The 21,026-nt window shown below is 40.2% G+C and overlaps 1 protein-coding gene across 7 annotated transcripts in view; it reads right to left on the reverse strand.

The window, feature by feature from the left end:
• Positions 1–21,026, reverse strand: part of MCTP1 (multiple C2 and transmembrane domain containing 1) — a 486,374-nt gene that overhangs the window by 8,000 nt on the left and 457,348 nt on the right. For 5 of the 7 annotated variants that reach the window (XM_072139695.1, XM_072139689.1, XM_072139708.1 and 2 more), the window contains 3 exons: positions 5,559–5,668; positions 3,145–3,254; positions 709–1,004 (listed from right to left, as the gene is read on the reverse strand). In XM_072139695.1, coding sequence (XP_071995796.1) covers positions 730–1,004; positions 3,145–3,254; positions 5,559–5,668 — 495 coding nt within the window. In that variant the 3' untranslated portion in view covers positions 709–729. Of the gene's footprint in view, positions 1–708; positions 1,005–3,144; positions 3,255–5,558; positions 5,669–21,026 lie in introns of those variants that run through there. The other 2 variants (XM_072139702.1, XM_072139697.1) reach the window with 1 other exon arrangement.

The raw sequence follows: 21,026 nt of genomic DNA on the forward strand, positions 1-21,026 counted from the left end.
CTCCCTACAGAGCATAGCACATACACTGCCAAAGAGTTTTTGTATAAAAAATAGGTTTTACAGAAAAAAATATGTTATATAGCAGCTTTCAATCCCATGTGCTCTGTGACTAGGCATTTGCCCCCTGGGAGTGGCTATAGAGGAGCAGTTTCCTCTCACCCTTGGGAAACCCCTTCTCCATGTGACCTTTTTCAAATATATAAAATGGCCATCACTTGGCTCAGTGAGGCCCCCTGCTCCTCTATTGCCAATCCCGAATGATGGGAGTTATTCATACATTTGAAAAGGACACACGGAGGAGCAGTTTCCCAAGAGTGGGAGGAAACTGCTCCTCTATAGCCACTCCCCGGGACAAGTGCCTAGTCACAGAACAAATGGCAATGAAAGGTGTTATATTACATATCTCTTTTTCTGTAAGACCTATTTTTTTTATACAAAAATCTTTGGCAGTGTATGTACTATGCTCTGCGGGGACTGGGAAGGGGTGCTAAAACTGGGTCTCCTGGTGACAGGTTCCCTTTAATGACAATGAGATTGTAGGTGTTCTACAGCTGACATGGGTTATCACCCGCTGACCGTGATAACCATATATAAGCTTGACAGTAACATTTAATGTGGTAGAAGAGAGGGGAACCTATATAAATAATCATAATTAGGAATTTTTTCAAAACTTTCTATGAAGCATCCAAAGAAGTTAGTCGCATGTTATTGTACACGCGCCACCATTTCTTACACCACTGCCTTAGAGAAGATGGTCATTGGCAATTGCATATGTTGTTTCCATCTGCAGAATTTCTTTTTTAAAGAAATCCAACAATCAAGTCCAAATCTTTGAAAGTCCAAAAGTGAGGAAGGACAATGAGTAAAGGATGATCCAATGGTTGTATACAGACAATATCTACTCACCAGCTGCACATCTGAAGGAACTCTGGAGAGGAAGTCCAGGAGCTCATTATTGTCGATTGTATAGGGACTCCGAATTTTCTTTGTAAACTTATTAATTCCTATAAGTGAATAGAAAAAGATGGCATAGCTTCTTTATACATTAATATACTAAGGGCATAAAATAAGACGATGCTCAAATTCTAGAGTTCTAATCCACATTTCATCTATGGAGCTCTCATAGTTATCAGTGGAGACTGTGCATTGTTGATTTTATTCATCCAAGGATTTCTTAACTTCAGAAATAAGCACTGTTGGATGGGCTGCCTGGAACTATTGAATGGGACACTTAAAATGAATGATGTGAGAGAGATTCTTTGTAGCCACAATGTAGTCTGTGAAAAAATGGTGATCCAAATAGCTTGGTGGGTGACACGGCAGAACTAGAAAAAAAAACTCCAATTAGTATTGGAGTGATAACTCCAGTTATAACTAGTGGCCAGTGGGATGCTCTATATGTGTAATTTTATGTTGATAGTTTGGCACATCCCATACTGGATCCAACTTGTCCTTCTGTTAGACTTCATCCCAGTCTCCCTAAATAACTACACTAAGAAACTCAAATTTTCACTGATATTTGTCTTATTGTAAGACAACCTAGACAAAATTAAATTTTTGTGTATTCATTAAAGTCTCATGGTAATCACCTAAACGTTCAATAGTAAATGTAATAGGTCCTCAATGTGGGACATAATTATACTTCCAACAACTGGATATTAAATCCAAAGTATATTTGTCATGCCATCATGCGGCTATTAGATATGTTGGCCATGCTTTCAGCATTTTGGCAGAAGAACTGCCGTCTGGGAGATCTCTGTGAAGACCTTTTGTATGTAATATGTGAAGGGAGCCATTCTCTTAAATTTTTTTTAGTTTTGGCATATCGTACATTATATGGTTCTTATTACCGCAAAACAACATGAGGTGCTCCTTTGGTAGGGTAGCAACACATCATCCGGTAGAGTTTTCTGTCATTTCAGTTATCAGTTACCCTGTCCATAACACAACCAATTTTCCAAAAGGGAAGTGGAAAAAGTACATATGTACAAAATGTCTAAACCATGTCGCTCCCATGTACTTCGGGCAATGATAGTATAGTGGTAATGTAATTTATCTACCGTATCTATGGAAAGAAAGTCCAGGGCAAAAGCATCAATCCAAATACCTTAAAATAACTGGGCAGTTGTTTATTGACCATAAAATAACTAGGCAGGAACGTTTTGGGGTTTGCTTGTACTTCGAAACGTTGCTTAAAATTACATTTTACCTCAATAGTTTTTAGGTGTCAGTCAGTCTGTCTGTCTGTGAAGACGTTTTGTGTGTATGTGATGGGAGCCAACGATTCTTCTTTAATTTTTGTAAGTGGAGCGTATTGTACATTATATGGTACTCCTTTGGTAGGGTAGTAACACATAAGTATTGAGGAAACGTAATGTTGTTTAACACTGCCATTAAATAATAAGTGTGACCATCCACCCTTATTCATATGACCTATCAATGCTGTTCTTCTGTCTGTATGTCCACTCTCAAAACATGCACAGCCCTCAGCTTTACCCAGTGCACACCCACCTCACTGATCCCATGGCTACATTCACACCTGTATTTCTCTTAATAGATGCAACGGTGAGAATAATCCCAAATTACCTGACAGATTCCCTTTTCAAAATCTATTTACATTCCATATGTTGCTAGTTAAAACCCACATATAAAATATAAGTGACCATAAGATAGAACATGCTGGCTCTTCATCCCTCTCTATTGGACTTTCCATTAGTACATAGTTTAAATAAAATAGATAGATATACAGACAGACAGATAATTCAGAAATGGATCAGCTGATTAACAGAAAGGCAGAGAAATAATTACAATTGCATTAGAACCATTTTGCTCTTTGCTTCTAACCACAGCACCACAACCTATAAGCTTCTGTGTGATAATGTATATAAGATGTATTCATTGTAATAGAGCTGAGCTGCAAGTAATGTCCAGATGTGGCTCCACTTTCACAAGAGAGCAGCCATGTTTTACTAACATTAGGCCCATGCAAACAGCTGCCTATATAACATGGTTCATCATGATGGAGAGTTTATTCCCCCTTTTATCTTCAGTCATAGATGTTCCAGCTGCTGATCCTACAATTCATCCTCCTATAAAACACTTATCACAGAGCAGCATCAATAGCTCCACCAATCTGTTACCTACCCCACAGAAGGACGATGTATCTGAGCGGAATGAAATATAGCACTGCCGTAAGGAGACACAGGGCGATAATTGCCAGCCACGTTAAGAATGGGACCGTCCAGTTGAATGTGCTACATGGAAAAAAATAGCATGAGTCGCCCGGCTAATCCTGCCATATATCTAATAAAAGACATAACAAATAAAGTGCGGATGTCTAAACGACACATGCAGGCATATTACTCTTCATTCCCTCCTCCTGAATGTGTACGAGAGGAAATGCTGTGATAAAGGGCGCCAAATAAATTGTATCTCAACAACATTACAGACAATGGCGCCTATTAATCACTGCTGGATACTCAATACGTCACTCACTAGAAATAATATACTTAACTGGTAATATTGACCGTCCAGCTCTTCATCATGAATAATACTGTTCTATCATGTCTTCATACAGCAGTGAATGTATGTGTGTATAAATCAACCCATTTCCTCCATCGCTCTACTGATATATGTTGTACTGCAGTGCTGTACTAGAACTGATGGAGGATGTGAATTGTTGCAATGTTCATTACTAATAAAACCTGTTAAGGGTCAGCATAAATATGATAGAGTCATTGAAAGACATTAGGCTATACATAATGGAAAGCTTTTCAAACACCATTAGCTTTCTTTTTAATATAGTAAATTCAGAGCTATGGAAACAGTTAAAGGGAACCTGTCACTAGGACCCCTTTATTATCCTCCTCATGCCCCCTTGGGTACTTGTATGCACATTACCAAACAGTTTTTGTAAATAATCTGCCTTTTTAATTGTAAAGATAACTTACATCAAAGGCCCCTCGGACCTGAGACACTGACATCAAGAGACAAATACCTGTGTTTCTTACTGTTAGTGTCCCAAGTCCAAGGGGTGTGTGTACCGAGGAGAGGTTTCCCCCTCTTACTCCCACCATCGGGGAAACTGTTCCGTCATCAGCAGATTTAAAAAATAAATAAATAAAACATTCCCCCTCGATACATCATAGCAACCAGCCTGCCCTTTCACTCCACCACTGACCGCTCTAATCTGCGCAAGTGCTGCACTACGCTTGGGGTTTCTAGCATAGTGAGGCGCATGCACAGATCAAAGTGGAGAGTGGGAGCAGCAGGCTCTTGTTCTTGCACTTGTTCTGCGCATGTCCATAAGAATAAGCTGACTTGACCAGAATTGCCTGATGCGGTCGTGAGCAGTGGAACCAGGGGGTCATTTATTTTTATTCAGGACATGCGTGTGTGTTTTTGTAGCTTTTTCTGAGTTTTAGACTTGTTTTATTATCTTAGAATCCCGTACTATAACCAATGGAATATTAGTAAGAAGTAATTTATATCAGACAAGTGTGTCTTGTGTCTGTTGCTTTTTGCAGTTAAAAAAAAAAAAAAGTTGCAAAAAGTTTAAAGTCTAAAGTTTTGCCTACACCTACTTGGGACTGGAGTTCTTTTGCACCAAACCTTGCACCATTTTAAATGACGCAAAAACAGCCACGCCAAAACAAAGATACATGTGCCCCATAGAATATAGGTTTCATACTACTAATGATCTTGTGATGTGTTAGTCATCAATGGTTAGTCCAGACACATGAATATTAGAAGAAGTAATTTTTAATATGACAACTCATTTCAGGGGGCAGAGCACTTCTTGCATCAGTTCCGATTTTTAAACACAACAAAACACAACATTAAGAGGTGTACTAGGACATTACTGTGTGCCCTCCAGAGATTCTGCAGTACAACTGTAACTTTTATGTTCTTATAGATTGGACCTGAGGAAGAGAATTCCACCCCCGAAACATTGCCCATCAAATAATACATTTCTTCTCCCTAATATTCCTGTACATGGACTAATCATTTGTAACGCATCACCAGACTACCTGTACCTTAACCCAGTGAAATGATGATAAACAAGATGTCATCACTTTGGGTCCAGCATGGATCAGTAATATAATTATGTACTTTGGTTTTCTTCATTTCTTGCGTTTTGTCAATTTTGACAATGTGTCATCAGACTAAATGATGGTATGTAAGCGCAGCATATACGAGGGCAGGTACTCTGTGCTAGTGCCAAAATCACTCTTTCTTTCCTATCCAATGAGGATTTTTTGGCTGCTAGTAAACATGTCATACACAGTAAGAATGGGGTGTTCAATCCTCCATCATAACTACTTACACATGTTAACCATTACTATTTTGTATAGTATTGATAGTAGACCTGGAAGCTTCTTTGACTCCTCTGACAACATTATTGCTGCTATCACTTCTGGTAAAATGCTTTGTCTAAGCCATTAGATGCTGTTTTTGGAATCACTCTTGGGACACCCTCTGAACTTTTTGGACAGTCCATTTCCTCACAAAACAATTTTTTTAAACGAATTTATATGGTTAACACTGTAGGTTCTTACTTCTTTATCCTCTCACCAATGGACGCCACCTCATCAAGAACGCCTTGGACACTGACGCAGACCTCCTGGATGGCATAGAGTTTATTCATGAACCCCTTCTTCTCACAATCCTAAAGGAAAAACCAAATGAGGATGAGTTTATCATATAGCATTTTCACTACTTATCATACTGCCCTTGTTGATTTAGAATAACACAAGATTATTGATTATTATTAACATAGAAAGTCTGCATATTTGAAATGATGATTATTATACATTTTAATAAATGATATAAAAGACAGGATTCCCATGAAGATCAAAATATCTGGAAAATTCTCAATCTGAAAAAAAAATTCCAAAAACTTAGTTAGGTCCTATTTACTCAATTTTTTGCATATTGTGAACTCGTGAACTCTGCCCCTTCCCCTAATTGCCACTTTTTCACAGCTATTTTGTGAACTCAAGAACACTGAGGAGGACAGAACATTTTTAGAGCTTTTGTTTTTGTGAAAGAAAACCTCTATAATGTTCCATTTAAGATACTTTTTCTTTCTCCCAAATATGTGACATTGCAAATGTAACCACAACTTATAGAACATTGAAGGGGCAGATTAAGACTGTTGTGGGCCCTGGTCTATATGAAAATTATGGACCCTCTGACCAAGTCTTCACATGTAGGCTGATCTTTACCCTGGAGCTCTGTAACCGTTCCATCTCTCCCTCCCCAGTAATTGAATTTATTTTTATGTTATTTTCTTTCCTATTTGTTTACTCCTCTACATTTTTGCTTTCTATTATACACTCACCGGCCACTTTATTAGGTACACCATGCTAGTAACGGGTTGGACCCACTTTTGCCTTCAGAACTGCCTCAATTCTTCGTGGCATAGATTCAACAAGGTGCTGGAAGCATTCCTCAGAGATTTTGGTCCATATTGACATGATGGCATCACACAGTTGCCGCAGATTTGTCGGCTGCAAATCCATGATGCGAATCTCCCGTTCCACCACATCCCAAAGATGCTCTATTGGATTGAGATCTGGTGACTGCGGAGGCCATTTGAGTACAGTGAACACATTGTCATATTCAAGAAACCAGTCTGAGATGATTCCAGCTTTATGACATGGCGCATTATCCTGCTGAAAGTAGCCATCAGATGTTGGGTACATTGTGGTCATAGAGGGATGGACATGGTCAGCAACAATACTCAGGTAGGCTGTGGCGTTGCAACGATGCTCAATTGGTACCAAGGGGCCCAAAGAGTGCCAAGAAAATATTCCCCACACCATGACACCACCACCACAAGCCTGAACCGTTGATACAAGGCAGGATGGATCCATGCTTTCATGTTGTTGACGCCAAATTCTGACCCTACCATCCGAATGTCGCAGCAGAAATCGAGACTCATCAGACCAGGCAACATTTTTCCAATCTTCTACTGTCCAATTTCGATGAGCTTGTGCAAATTGTAGCCTCAGTTTCCTGTTCTTAGCTGAAAGGAGTGGAACCCAGTGTGGTCTTCTGCTGCTGTAGCCCATCTGCCTCAAAGTTCGACGTACTGTGTGTTCAGAGATGCTCTTCTGCCTACCTTGGTTGTAACGGGTGGCGATTTGAGCCACTGTTGCCTTTCTAACAGCTCGAGCCAGTCTGCCCATTCTCCTCTGACCTCTGGCATCAACAAGGCATTTCCACCCACAGAACTGCCGCTCACTGGATGTTTTTTCTTTTTCGGACCATTCTCTGTAAACCCTAGAGATGGTTGTGCATGAAAATCCCAGTAGCTCAGCAGTTTCTGAAATACTCAGACCAGCCCTTCTGGCACCAACAACCCTGCCACGTTCAAAGGCACTCAAATCACCTTTCTTCCCCATACTGATGCTCGGTTTGAACTGCAGGAGATTGTCTTGACCATGTCTACATGCCTAAATGCACTGAGTTGCCGCCATGTGATTGGCTGATTAGAAATTAAGTGTTAACGAGCAGTTGGACAGGTGTACCTAATAAAATGGCCGGTGTGTGTAAATCATTGTGTGAATTTCTTGAGCATTGCATAGGCCGTTTAGACTGTCTATATCAAGAGATTTCTTTCTTCCACTTTTCCTCCTATCTCTAATTGGGTCAATTTGATAGCTATTTTATTGTATTGTCTTTTGTTGTCATAAAAAATATATGGACCCTCCACAAGTCTTTACTGCCTACAGGGTCCTTTTCAGTATCCATTTCTGCAATCTAACTTTTGGAGGAGCTTGGAGTGAGTTATGGGCTGGATCAAACTTGATGAGTGATTTTACAAAAGTCCTCAAAAATTAAGAACTGAATTCACATTTTTTGTATTGCTTTTCATAAGCCTCACCTGTAAGAGTATAGTACTGTACAGATAATACTGCAAGTGTTTAATTACTAATATAGGTTAGTAAAATACAAAATACCACAAGTTTTGTCCAGTTTGGAATTTGAAGTCATCCCCTGGCAGCTCCAATAAGTGAGTGGAGTCTTGTGTGGTGTTTATAGGCAAATACATATGCACAGATGGATAAACACAACAGGAACAGAAATTTTGAGATGCAGGAAATGAGAGATGAAAGAAATGTGAATCATGTAATCCTGTGACATTTCGAGAGGTGGGTAAAAGTGACAGAAGTGACTGCTATAAACAGAATGACTGAAGAATAGAATCTTCATAACCTCCATAATTCTATAATACTCCAAGGAATCTATGTAGCACAGCAGAGCAGGAGTGATCAAGGTACAAATAAACACGCCATATGTACAGTAGAAAAGTGATGACTTCAGGTGAACACTTCACAACGTGTCACAGAACTTTCTTCCCCACAAGTTAAAAGCTCAAGAGGCTTCATAATGAACACCTAGCAGAATAAGGAGGACCTGGGTGTGGGATAAATATACCCCCGTATAATATGATACACAATATTAATGTGTCCCAAAATGACTGAAGACTGAAAACTGACAAAGGAACCTGCATAATATGTATCAAGTCATTTTTTTTATCTTAGACGATTGACTGTTGCATTTTTAGACAGGGCAAGACTTCTCAAAGCCCACGTGTTGTTGCTTCAAGCCTAAACACAAAAGACACAAGTGAGTGCACTGGAGAAGAATGAGCGATGAGCACTGATACCCCTTTCTTCTCCAAAGTGCAGTGCAGAGCCAGCGATGTATCACAGCGAAATATAGGACATGTCCTATATTTCTTCGTGCGTGGTCAGTGGGGCTGCAGTCTCGTCCCCCATTACGTGTGAATGTACCCTTACATAGTGACTAGCTGAAGAGAAATTCCTGAGGGAGGGGGAATGAGGGAGCTGAGGGAGACATGTTACATGATGATTCTGCTGGCAAGGTACCTTCTATTTATATATATTTTTTTGTTAAAAATCGAATAAATAAAGATATCCGCTACAGTTTTGTATGGGAGACAGTGAGAAGACTTTCAGTGAACCTGTCATTACGATTAATGGTAACAATCTAATGACAGTTTCCCTTTAAGACCAATGGGTTGCTAATTCCACACAAAGGTGTGCAGCACTCTGCTAATATCTAATCTCTGTACCCTAAACTATGGCTTTGTGGTACAAAACCATTCTGTTTCTGGTGACAACCTCAGCTTGACCTGACTTGGGTACATATGTGCTTGCCCTTACCGATTCCTTGGAGTTTGCCAGACCGCTGCCTGCCCTAAACCCTGTCTGTCTAACCACCTGAGCCAGTTTCCATCAGTACCAGTACTACTCAAGAGAGGTAGAAGTCTTGTGATCCAGTCATATCAAAGCCTAGATACCCACACAGGTGGTTAAAGGTAAAACCACCATGGTAATTCATATATTGTCCCATGTCAAACCATTGTAGTGGAAGACTGGCTCCATATACCTGTGCTTGATACGCATTTAATTGGGTTGTATAACCCCCATAAAAAAACAACCTCATAAAAGTGTAGAAGTCTGTCTTGTCTGTGAGCCACAGGTTCTTGATAATATTATTTTTGTCATAGGAGCACTGCCCACAGAGTTTACTGATGCAAGTAACGTTCTATGTGTCCACAGCCACAGTAATTCCATGACTGAATAGGACAATAGTAGAGTTTTATGCAGACAGCACACTTGTGTACCCCAAGTCCATTATCTCACGGCCACGCATTATTGTATGATATATAATAAGGAACTGCAGACATGTCTGTCCATTACCAGGTATCAGCTGTCTGATATATTTCACCTCATTGTCATCCTGCAATAACAAGGCAGATACAATACAAGACAAAGTAGTTATTGCCAGATTAAAGTGTGCTGCAATGTTCAAGGGCCACCTTGTGGCAGAAACCTCTGCAGCTAGTGACAGAGACATTAATTAAGACGTCTTGGCTCAGTGTGATAACCTCGGACGCCACCCTTTATGACACATCAAATGATACAAGGGGAAAAACAAGTCTTAAAGCTTTATGAGATCACACTAATCTTCTAAATAGGATTCGCGCAGAGGCAATGTTCTCAAACTCTTTTGTTTGTTCCACTTTAGTTCTGGTGGGAACGCGGCCCATACTCCCAAAGCATCAAAGCTTCTTCTTGTTTCTTATTTTGGCTTTATAGTGCTTTATTTTCTAGAGTATAGAAGTTAGCAGAAACTAATATTCAATATCATGAGATTTGGCCTGTGTATGCTGTAAATGTAATGCTAAATCAGTGGTAACTAAATGTACATGAATTTTCTGTAAAATAGACTGAATGAAATGTTGACACTATATTAAACTTTTGGATTGGCTGCAAATAGACCATGCGTGTCGCACCAGACATTACCAAAGGTCAAGTCATCACCTTTAACTTTTCTTACATGTCTTTTCAACCATTTCTGAGGCTCTGTCGCCCAGTGGCCTACTTATACCAGAGCCTAAGACTCTAACACTTACCATCCACACCAGACCACCACCTTTCAATATGGATTAGTTCAGATAATAGAGCTAGTACACTGGTTTCACCACTTCAAGTAGGAAATGTCTTAGAAGACTTGTCAGAATTACTGATGGTAGACCAATAACACTTACATGTGGGTCTCAATACGTAGAGTACTGTAATGTCTTTTTATCTCCTGTAATGTCCACAAAGTGTTTAAAAAAGAGTTTTAGAGAATATGTAAATGAGCCTTAAGGGCTCTGTGGTGTCAACGGAGCCCCTCTATGTTCTGCTGTCTTTTAACATATTAACTCTTCCAGTCCTTGGCTTCCCACCTTGTCCCGTCCCTCCACATTGCTCTTTGCAATCTCAGGCATGTCCATTACAATCTTCCTTGCATCAGCGGGTGTGCAAAGAAACCCGGGAGGAAGATGACATCGAAATCAGCATCACGCAAGACAGAGGAGAGATTTTCAGAGAGCCGGTTGTATAATTAAAGGGGTGTTCCCATTAAATAACTGTTATTGTTTGTATGAGATCTGTTTTCCAGATCTCTGCTTGTTGTCATTCTACAGGAAGCCTCATATTTCACTTCCTGTGGATAAAACCGGTCTATGGTCATGTGATTTTACACAGGTACACAGCTCATCATCATCATAGAAACCATAAGATATTTGCTGAAATGGGAACACCCCTTTAGTTTGGCTACCTCGTAACTGAAATAAATTTTTCTGACAACAAAGGCACAACACCTCTCCAAAACACATGAAAACTTTGGTGGTCAAATTGTACCATTCAGAAGGGTTTTTTGGTGCTGGTGGCTTCAGCATGGTAAATATCCCACAATGTCTTTGCTTTGTCCATTACAGTATAGACCAGTATTTGTAGGAGCGGGTCTTAAACGTAGAAAATATCCACTTACAAATACTGATGTTAAAGGAGTTACATATTTTTTATATTCCGTTTGAGGAGTGTAAAACCAATAAACAGCCTATATTCACCTCTCTCAGAGCTCCTGTTCAAGCGGTGGCATCAATGGCTGTTCTCTAGCTACAGCCTATAACTGCTCCTGTAGTGGCACGCACAGTCAATGTGACATTACCAAAGGCCTCTGTGTGCAAACAGAAGCTGGCAATGATGGGCAACGCCATGTCTGAACAGGAGCACTGAGAGAGGACAGTATCAGTTCATATATAAAATTGCTTCTCAGCCTTTTGGCTAAGATCAAGTGCAGTTCATATATAAAAGCCATATACAGGGGCGTAACTTGAGGGGGTTGCAGAGGGTGAGGGTGCAGAGGCTTAGGGGCCCATAAGGTGTCTCTTTCTCATATGAAAAGGCTAGTACTATACACCCTACATTATAGTCGGAGGGCCTGGCACAGACTTTGCACTAGGGCCCATCAGCTTCAAGTTACACCACTGGCCATATATAAAAGTTTTTTTAATCCTACACAACCCCTTTAAATACAGATCAAATAGTGAGTGGGTAAAAGTGCCCAAAATGTTCTTAGAGGTCCAGTTCTTTGCATATATCTGTTTATTTATGCAGTTTATATAATTTATACGCATAGTATAAGGATACACAAGCAATTGCATATGAACACATTAGTCTGACCTTTACAAAATCCTTAGTTCTAACTTCTAAAAATCCCAAAAAAGAGAAATGATGAACCAGTGTAATGTTTAATCCCAAAATCTGCAGTTCTGGTGTGCACTGAACATTAATATTGTCTAGATCGATGAATTAGCACGGCACAGGTGCCTCCAAAAGGAACACAGCAGCTGTACAGCAGCCGAGTGCTCCGAGGTTACCCGATCCAGCGTCTGAGGAGTCGGAGCTGGACTGTTAGAAAGAAAAAGGGGAGCTGTTTGATTTGCAGATTTGAAAATCTCTTCCAATAATTTCACACAGCCAGTGCCGGCTTGACATAAAGGGGTCATCTTTCTGTTAAACCCCGCTGTCAGTTATAGCTGCAACAAACGTGTATTCTGAACAGGAGAGCTTTTTTATTATTAGCTTCTGCAGGATACTTGTAAACTTAAAAGGTGAGCGACAATTAGGCTTTATATTCTCACAAATCCCAGCATTGTCAAAGATTTGTCCTCATGGCCCTGCTCGCCCCCTGGTACTTAGATTGTTTGAAGTCATTATTACCATAGACAGGCGCACATAGATAAGAGGTCAGTGCACACGATTTGTGAAGACAAAAATACTCTTAGAGGTTTTCTTTCCACTTGAAAGTTTTTCATTCTGACATTTCATTTCATATTGCTTGGGACTAGTCACAAAAGCGCAGTGAGAATGTACTCCGTCCATGTGATAAGTTTCCTGCTATCGCCATCATCTCACATCACAGAACCTGCGAGATCTGAGGCCTGACTATCCCTTTGTAAAGCTAATTAAGCTCTACTGTGATTTCCATCAAACTATAGTCTTACACACAGACACAACTTCTATCAGGATGCAGTTGAATGTACATGTACACAACACAGAATCCATTAATATGACTTTTTTCCTTTTCTTGTGATAGAAGGAAAATATTCATACTTGACCACTTATATGTGCAGTCTCCAAAAATCATAGTCATAATGTACTGGACCAGACAAAAAGGTCCATGCTTACAGTTACTAAAATAGACCACATGACCCTGCTCTAAATCAGCAGGCCCATCTCTTTTTTTGGCAAGATTTTACAGCACTTACCCCCCACGTTTTAGGACTGGGACATGCTCAAATTTACCAGTAATTACTTGGAGAAAGAATCCAAGAACGTCCATAAACTGGAGTTCCAAAAATCTCCTCTGATGGTCTCAGGCTCTGATACAAAAATTAACCAGCACAGAAGACAACCACATCTGGAATTGACTCTACAGTCTCTAAAGTCACAAATACCTCTATCGAAGATGTCTACCAACATTAATATTCCAGGATTGTAGCTGAACTGGGGTAAACTTCTCACACTTTTACACGGACACAACTATATATGGCGGCCATGAACTGGCTTGAAAAATTGACTTTTATTATGCATGGTGTAGTGAGGCCACAGTGTCTCACATCACCATTACCGAGCCAGGATGCAGGCTCCTATGAAGTGCTGCTCACCCCTCCCACCTATACCCGATTGAAACAGGCCTCATACATTCCCCTATTTGCGGGCTGTTTCAGCAAATGGTCCTGTGAATAAGGCATAAGAGCAGAGTGGAGGATCTCACACTCCAGTGCTCCAAATCTAGATATAATCCTGGAACACAGATGCATTTTTCACAGTCCTGCTGCTACCTACAATATACACAAAGGTATTGCTACACAAATCTCCAAGGGCAATACATAACGCAACACTGTCTTCTAATTCAATTCCTCTGGATTTTCTAGTCTTCTAATTCAATTCCTCTGGATTTTCTAGCTGAATCATTAAGAGGGGGCCATCTCTACCTCCCATTATTTTGTGAGGCACAATAGGTTATGCACTTATGGTCAACACGTGTCCCAAATGGAGAAAGCCTTGGAACAGCCATGATAAAATTGACATGACTTACCATATCACCTATATGTGCAGTATATAATAAACTTTAATTATACAAACTAGGATATCCAACTGAACAACCATAATTCAAAGTCACTGGCATTGATCTTTGGCTAGCTAGAATCAATGGTAATTTGTGCAATATGGCTAATAATGAGTGTTTAAGATGATAATATGTGCGTCTTTACTTTTCTGATGAAAGGAATGTTTCCAATCAATGGATTTTTTTCCTACCAATGGTGATTACAGCAATAAGCTATAATTAATCTCTTATGTTTCATCTCTATGCAGTTGTGGTGGATATATATATACGACAAACCAATATTTTTAAAATCCAATGCAATGTAATCAGCCTAGTACTGGATACTAAATGCTCACACTTGCTACAGGGTAATAGAATTAAAGGCCAAGTATATCCTCAAGATATATATATTAAAGCTAGATTAATTTAAAAAAAGCTAGAAAATGAATATACTTGATAGATAAAGTGCTGATATATGTGCAACATCCCCCACCGGGGCCTAGCCTTTTCTGGAGGCAGCCAGGGCCCAGAATACCGGAGTGGGTGGCAGTTGCGGTTTAGGCGCGCTAGTGTCACGGTGCTTGGTATGGGGACCGGAGGGCTGTCCTACAGCCTGGCAGGTGTCCAGTGGGTGGTGTTTGCAAGAAATTAAATAAGGGAGAGGCTGATGTACTGAATCTCCCTGGGGCAACCCCTTAGTGTTCGTAGTATGAGTCCCTGGATGATGATGGGGGGAGCCCTTGATGTTACAGCCGTGTGCAGGGACCAGACGGAGGCAACGTTGTGCAAAATAACTCACGGTTCTTTATTCAACCAACTGCAGGCAACGGGCCAAACGATCTTGTACAGATGCCAGATTATTGAAGAGTCCGGATTACTGAGAGTGGTCATGGAGAGTGATCCTCAGGAGTAGTTCACCAGCCTGGTAGTAGGTGCAGGCTTGGAGGTAGCTGTGTCCAGATATTGGAGCTGCAGCTTTAATCCTGGGTATTCTGTGTGAGGCACTAGAGGTGTGCGACACACGCTGTCTCACTCTATATGCTTGGATGGATCATCTGCTAGGTGTGCTCTCCTAGAGAGCTGGATCCCAAGAGAAAATTGTCACTTCCTGTCCAGGGTTTCTTTTTACTCCCTGGTCAGGTGGTGGCTCACTGTCCAATCACATTCCAGTTACAAAGGTGGAACATCATTGGATAATAAACATTAGTAAATCAGGTTAACCCTTGCCTATCCAGGCAGTATCTACCGCTGCATAATTACCTCTATCTAACTATATGACCCTGAAGTCAGTTGTACAGGCTCACCTGCTGGGGACACACAGACAGAGGGGCTTATTCGCAACTACTCCTCTGCCTATACATCGGCAGGGGTGTTGCATATGCATCCTAATAACAATCATAAATCCTTTATTGAGTTTCATGTATTTTATGAAATGTTTTCTTAAACGGAACCTGTCGCCACAAGTAACCCCCACAGATGCTAAACATTATCTTATAGTTTTCTAATGTGCACTGTGCATGAGTGAGTTCTCTGCAGCAGAGGGGCCAATGTCATCATGTAGGGGCAAGGTTATAGTGTCAGTGGCAAAGGGAAGCTGGGGTAGCTTGACTTTATGCTGGAGCTCCCTGCCTCCTTGACTTTATCTTTTGACCCAGATGGGAACAATAAAAGTCTTTTGTTATATGAATGGTGGCTGCAATATAAGTTATAAATTAAGCATTGCAACACTTATAAAGCTCACTATAAGCTAGTGTTTAGCATTTGTGGGGCTACTTGTAGTGACACATTCCCTTTAATAGATGACAGCAAGATGAGCAACTTGTGCTATGAACGGCTTCCATGGGTAGTCAGTGATTTGCCCTAATTTAAAGCTATCCTCTACCCATAGCTATGAATGCTAGGACCCCTGATCATAATCCCATGATCCCATTCTTTATCTGAATGGGCAGAAGGTCAAAGTATGCACTGCCACTGCACTATATTATTTTGATATGAATATCAATACATCAATATTATTTGTGTAACAAAAAGTTAAGTTTTCCAATATACTTTCTGTATCAATTTCTCAATTTTCTAGATCTCTGCTTGCTGTCATGAAACAGGAAGTTTCATTGTTTACTTAGTGTAGATAAACAACAGTCCTTGGTCATGACCGTGTTTATCTCAGGAAGTAAACAATGAAGCTTCCTGTTGAAAGACTACAAGCAAAGATTTAGAAAATTCTGAGGAACTGATACAGACAATATGAATTATTTGAAGAATGTGAACAACCTCTTTAACCCCCTAACAACCAGGCCCTTTTTTCTTTTTCATTTCCATTTTTACTCCCACCTTCAATAAATCTATTTCTTTTTCATTTTTCATTTTTACACGTAAAGAGCTCTATGATGGCTTTTTTTCATAGCACTTGCACTTCATAGTGATGATACTGTATACAGGCCCGGCTCCAGCACCCGACATACCTGGGCAAGTGCCGGGGCCCAGAGAGTTGCTGGGGGCCCACACACACGCTGTGCACATCTTTACTTCCTGTGATGAGGAGCTGTGTCCGGCACTGTTCCTCCCCCACTCAGACAGACACAGCACAGGTAGAGGCTACAGAGCTGCCTGTGTGATGCAGCAAATTATGGGTTAACCCCCCCCCCTCACCCCCTATCACCTCTTCACACGGAGCTGCAGTACAGCTGAAATCCAGAAGCTGAGAGATCGAGACGAAGAGGTGGAGGAGGAGAAGCCTGAAGACTCCTCTGTGTGATGCCAGGGCTGCTGCAGACACCACAGGTTGTGTGATGGTATGTGACATGTATGGATGTGTATATAGTGAGTGTATGGTATGTGTGATGATGTGTTTGCCTGCATGTGTATCTGGATGTATCTGTCTGTCAGTGTGTGTGTGTTTGCCTCCATGCTTGTCTATCTTTATGCATGTCTCTGTAGCTGTATGCATGTACCTGTAGCTGTCTGCGTGTATCTGTCTGCCTGTATATATGTCTTGCTGCATGTGTGGATGTATGAAAGATATTAATCATCTCAAATGTACATGAGAAGCAGAGAGGGTTCAGTGTAAGCAGTGATGTGTATTATGAGGTTCCACAGCAGCTCAGGTGTGTATTATGAGGTTCCGCAGCAGCTCAGGTGTGTATTATGAGGTTCCGCAGCAGTTTAGGTGTGTATTATGAGGTTCTGCAGCAGCTCAGGTGTGTATTATAAGGTTCAGCAGCAACTCAGGTCTGTATTATGAGGTTCAGCAGCAGCGCAGGTGTGTATTATGAGATTCCGCAGCAGTTTAGGTGTGTATTATGAGGTTCTGCAGCAGCTGAGGTGTGTATATGAGGTTCTGCAGCAGCTGAAGCGTGTATTATGAGGTTCTGCATCAGCTGAGTTGAAGTTTCAGTTTTATTACTTGGCAGAGTGGAGGGGCACACATTTTTACGTTCGCCCTGTTGGTTAAATGACCTCAAAACCACCCTGACTGTGACACGGCTGTTTGGGATGATAAACTGGGGAATATTTCAGGGAACAGGAGACAGTTTTTGAATTTTTAATGCTGGCATGTGAGTTCACTGCAAAGGGGCCCACTGAGGCACTGTCGCCCAGGGGCCTACTGAAACCTGGAGCCGGCCCTGACTGTATATATGGGAAGCGGGAAGTACATGCGCTGCCATCTTTTTGAAACTGCTAGACTGGATAACACCAATATGCAGCAAAGACTTACTGGCTATAGAGAGGGCTCAGCCCGTATTTAGTATAATATAGTATTTAAGGTTGGAAAAAGACGCAGGCCGATTTAGTCCAACCTATAAGAATTTAAAATGTTTTTTTTTCCTCCTAATCCATGATATTTTTGCTCTCCAGAAAGGCATCCAGGCCTCTCTTGAACATGTACAAAATATCCGCCATAACAACCTCCTGCAGCAGAGATTTCCACAGTCTCACTGACATCGCTAGAGTCATGTTGCCTATTCCCAGTACACCTGAATACAGTCAATGATTGAGATTTATTTTATAGAGGCAATAAATCTATCCTTATAGCAGGACTATATGTGGAGCATTTTACACCACAGTGAAATGGCAATGTATTTGTATACACAGAAAGACCTGCAAACTAATTATCAACCTGGAATGCGAGAAGAGTCTGAATACAATTGCCAAAAATTCTAATATTAAAAAAGAGAATCATTTCCACTCAGCAATGGAAATTGTCTTCTCTCGTATTGTACAAAAATTCGGAGCGATCATCAGTGAGCAGACCATTCCATAATAGGATGTGAATGTATGTTACCAAGGGCACAGAGGCTGGCAAGCCTCTAACCCACTTGACAGTAAATTACCATGAATTCAAATCATCTTTATTAGTGTAACCCCCTGGCCATTGGCAGAAGGGTTACATTGGCACCACTGAGCACCATCTGGCACCATTGAGCGCCACTCTGCAGTGTCACTCAGGAATGAGTGATTGGGTGAATCTATAATCTTGAATTGTTTCAGTGCATATGCACAGAGGAGAGTCCAGTGAAAATAAAGATACATAATGAGCCTTAATATCTATACAGGCGGTCCCCTACTTAAGGACACCCGACTTACAGACAACCCATAGTTACAGACGGACCCCTCTGCCCACTGTGACCTCTGGTGAAGCTCTCTGGATGCTTTACTATAGTCCCAGACTGCAATGATCAGCTGTAAGATGCCTGTAATGAAGCTGTATTGATAATTCTTGGTCCAATTACACCAAAAATTTTGAAACTCCAATTGTCACTGGGGCAAAAGAAAAAAAATTGTCTAGAACTTCCATTATAAAATATACAGTTTCGACTTACATACAAATTCAACTTAAGAACAAACCTCCAGACCCTATCTTGTATGTAACCCGGGGACTGCCTGTAAATGCAGGGAGAACGCCTCGCTCAGATAATCCAATAACATTTCCATACTGATTTGGATGAATAGAACGCTTTGCATTGGAAATGAAGAGTGTCTTTAAGTGAATAATGTAGCAATGACATGAAATTTCAGGCATTTTCTGAAAAACAGAAATTTCTCTTTCTATAAACATAACATATTGTATAAATCATAAGTAAGTTTATCTCTTTATATAAAAGAGAACAACAGAAAGATAATACTGTTTCCAACTGGAAGCCCGTCATAGTAAGATTCAAGGGCGTAACAGAAGCCCACAGAGTCAGGGGGCCCCCGGCATCTGTGGTATTGGGTCTGTATTTGCAGTATGTGTATGTTGTGTGTGTATATACTGTATGTGTGTGTATATGCTGTATTTCTGTATATGGTATTTTATGTATCTGTGTGTTTAAGCTGTTTGTCTGTGTTTATAATACATGGGTGTACATTAAGCTATATGTATGTGTGTATATGCTGTATATATGGTGTGCATATACTGTTTGTGATTGTAAGAGTATACAAATATGTATATTTTTTAGGGGGGAGTTGGATTCTGTTATTGGGCCTCTGGGTCTCTCCCAGTTACGCCCCTGGTAAAATTGCATGATTATTCATTCCAGAAAAAAAATTAAGTATTACATTTCTGTTGTCCTCCATAATATAATATTATAGATATGATACGGTATATAAAAGAACATAATATAAAGTACAGAAAATGTCAATAAAATTACTGAATATATACGTTACTCTAAATACAGAAACAAATAAAATATGTCATTATGTCATCTATAATACGTGCATCATCGCATTTTTTTTTATCAAAAACATATTAAAGTGGTGTTTTTTTTCATCAACTTCCCATACAAAAAAGAATCCAAATCAAGTTCCTATTCTTACAAAGGCAACTGGAGCACACACAATAAGATGACATTTCTGTATTATTACAGTTCACTTCAGTTTAGTCGACAGGAAAATATTTTCCTTTATGGGTCATCTAGATATTGGAGGTGTCTAAAATCGCAGCCCATTCATATTCAACTGGGGAGGGAGAGAATAAAAGATAAGACCTTGTAAGCTTCGCCTCTGCCCTTTTTTAATATTGAGAAGTATTTAAAGGGGTTTATCCTTCTTATAGGTTATTAATATGAGATTGTCAGGAGTCGGCCACTTGTAGAACCTATGGCATTCAGTTGAGCACTGTGGCTTATTTACAATCTATCAAGCACATTGCCCTATACTGCATAATGGCTGTGCTTGGTATTGCAGATCAGCCAAACAGACTTTACTGAGAGTCAACTATAAAGTATAAACTATAAAATCTGGCCAATGTGTGTCGTCTTTAGTGCCGTAAGTATCTCTCACTGGAGTGTATAGAGTGCTTCAAACAGTAAACAATTGGGGGTGTCAGGGGGTGCCATGACTTCTATACATAGGCCACCACTAGGTAATAATGCGACAAAGAAAGAATAATTATCCAGATTTCTTAAATATCAAGAAGCATAGGTGATTTGCCAATTGTGGTGAGGTATAGTATCATTGTGCAGGGATATTCTTCATTTTCTCCCTACAGTAACAGTGATCAAACATTGCTGACTAGATTTCTTAAATTCCAGTAAGGAAAATAACATTATCAGGTAACTGCTACAGATATACTGAGGTAAATGAAGAGTAGACCTAGACTCTTGATTAATATCTATTTATATTTCGGTCAACTAAAGGCCCTTTATTTGACCTCCAATAAATTAGTAATATTGTTTGTTTTTGTTTTTTATAAAAAAGGGCCATTATCGTGAGGTTTATTTGCTCTATCCAACAGTTTCCAGGAGGAATGGGGAGACTTCCCAAAGTAGATGCTCCTGCATATAGTTTGTTCTGAGACATTTTACAAGTGTTTTGTGCACTTGGACATGTTAGAAAATAGAAAAGGGTCTGTGCCAAAATGGGCTTGTCATGCTCTTATATGTGTGTATCTTAGAAAAAGAGGAGTTACTACTGTGGAATACTTCCCAAAATATTGGGAAGCAGGGTGAGCTTGTTACTGCTACATGAAAATCTTTCCTGACAATGCAAGAAGGATGTATATTAGGCTACATTCAAATATACTTGGACACATTCACTTCGTATACCAGTAAAGATAGACATAT

Source organism: Engystomops pustulosus, chromosome 1 (assembly GCF_040894005.1).
Source record: "Engystomops pustulosus chromosome 1, aEngPut4.maternal, whole genome shotgun sequence".
NCBI classification, from domain to species: domain Eukaryota; kingdom Metazoa; phylum Chordata; class Amphibia; order Anura; family Leptodactylidae; genus Engystomops; species Engystomops pustulosus.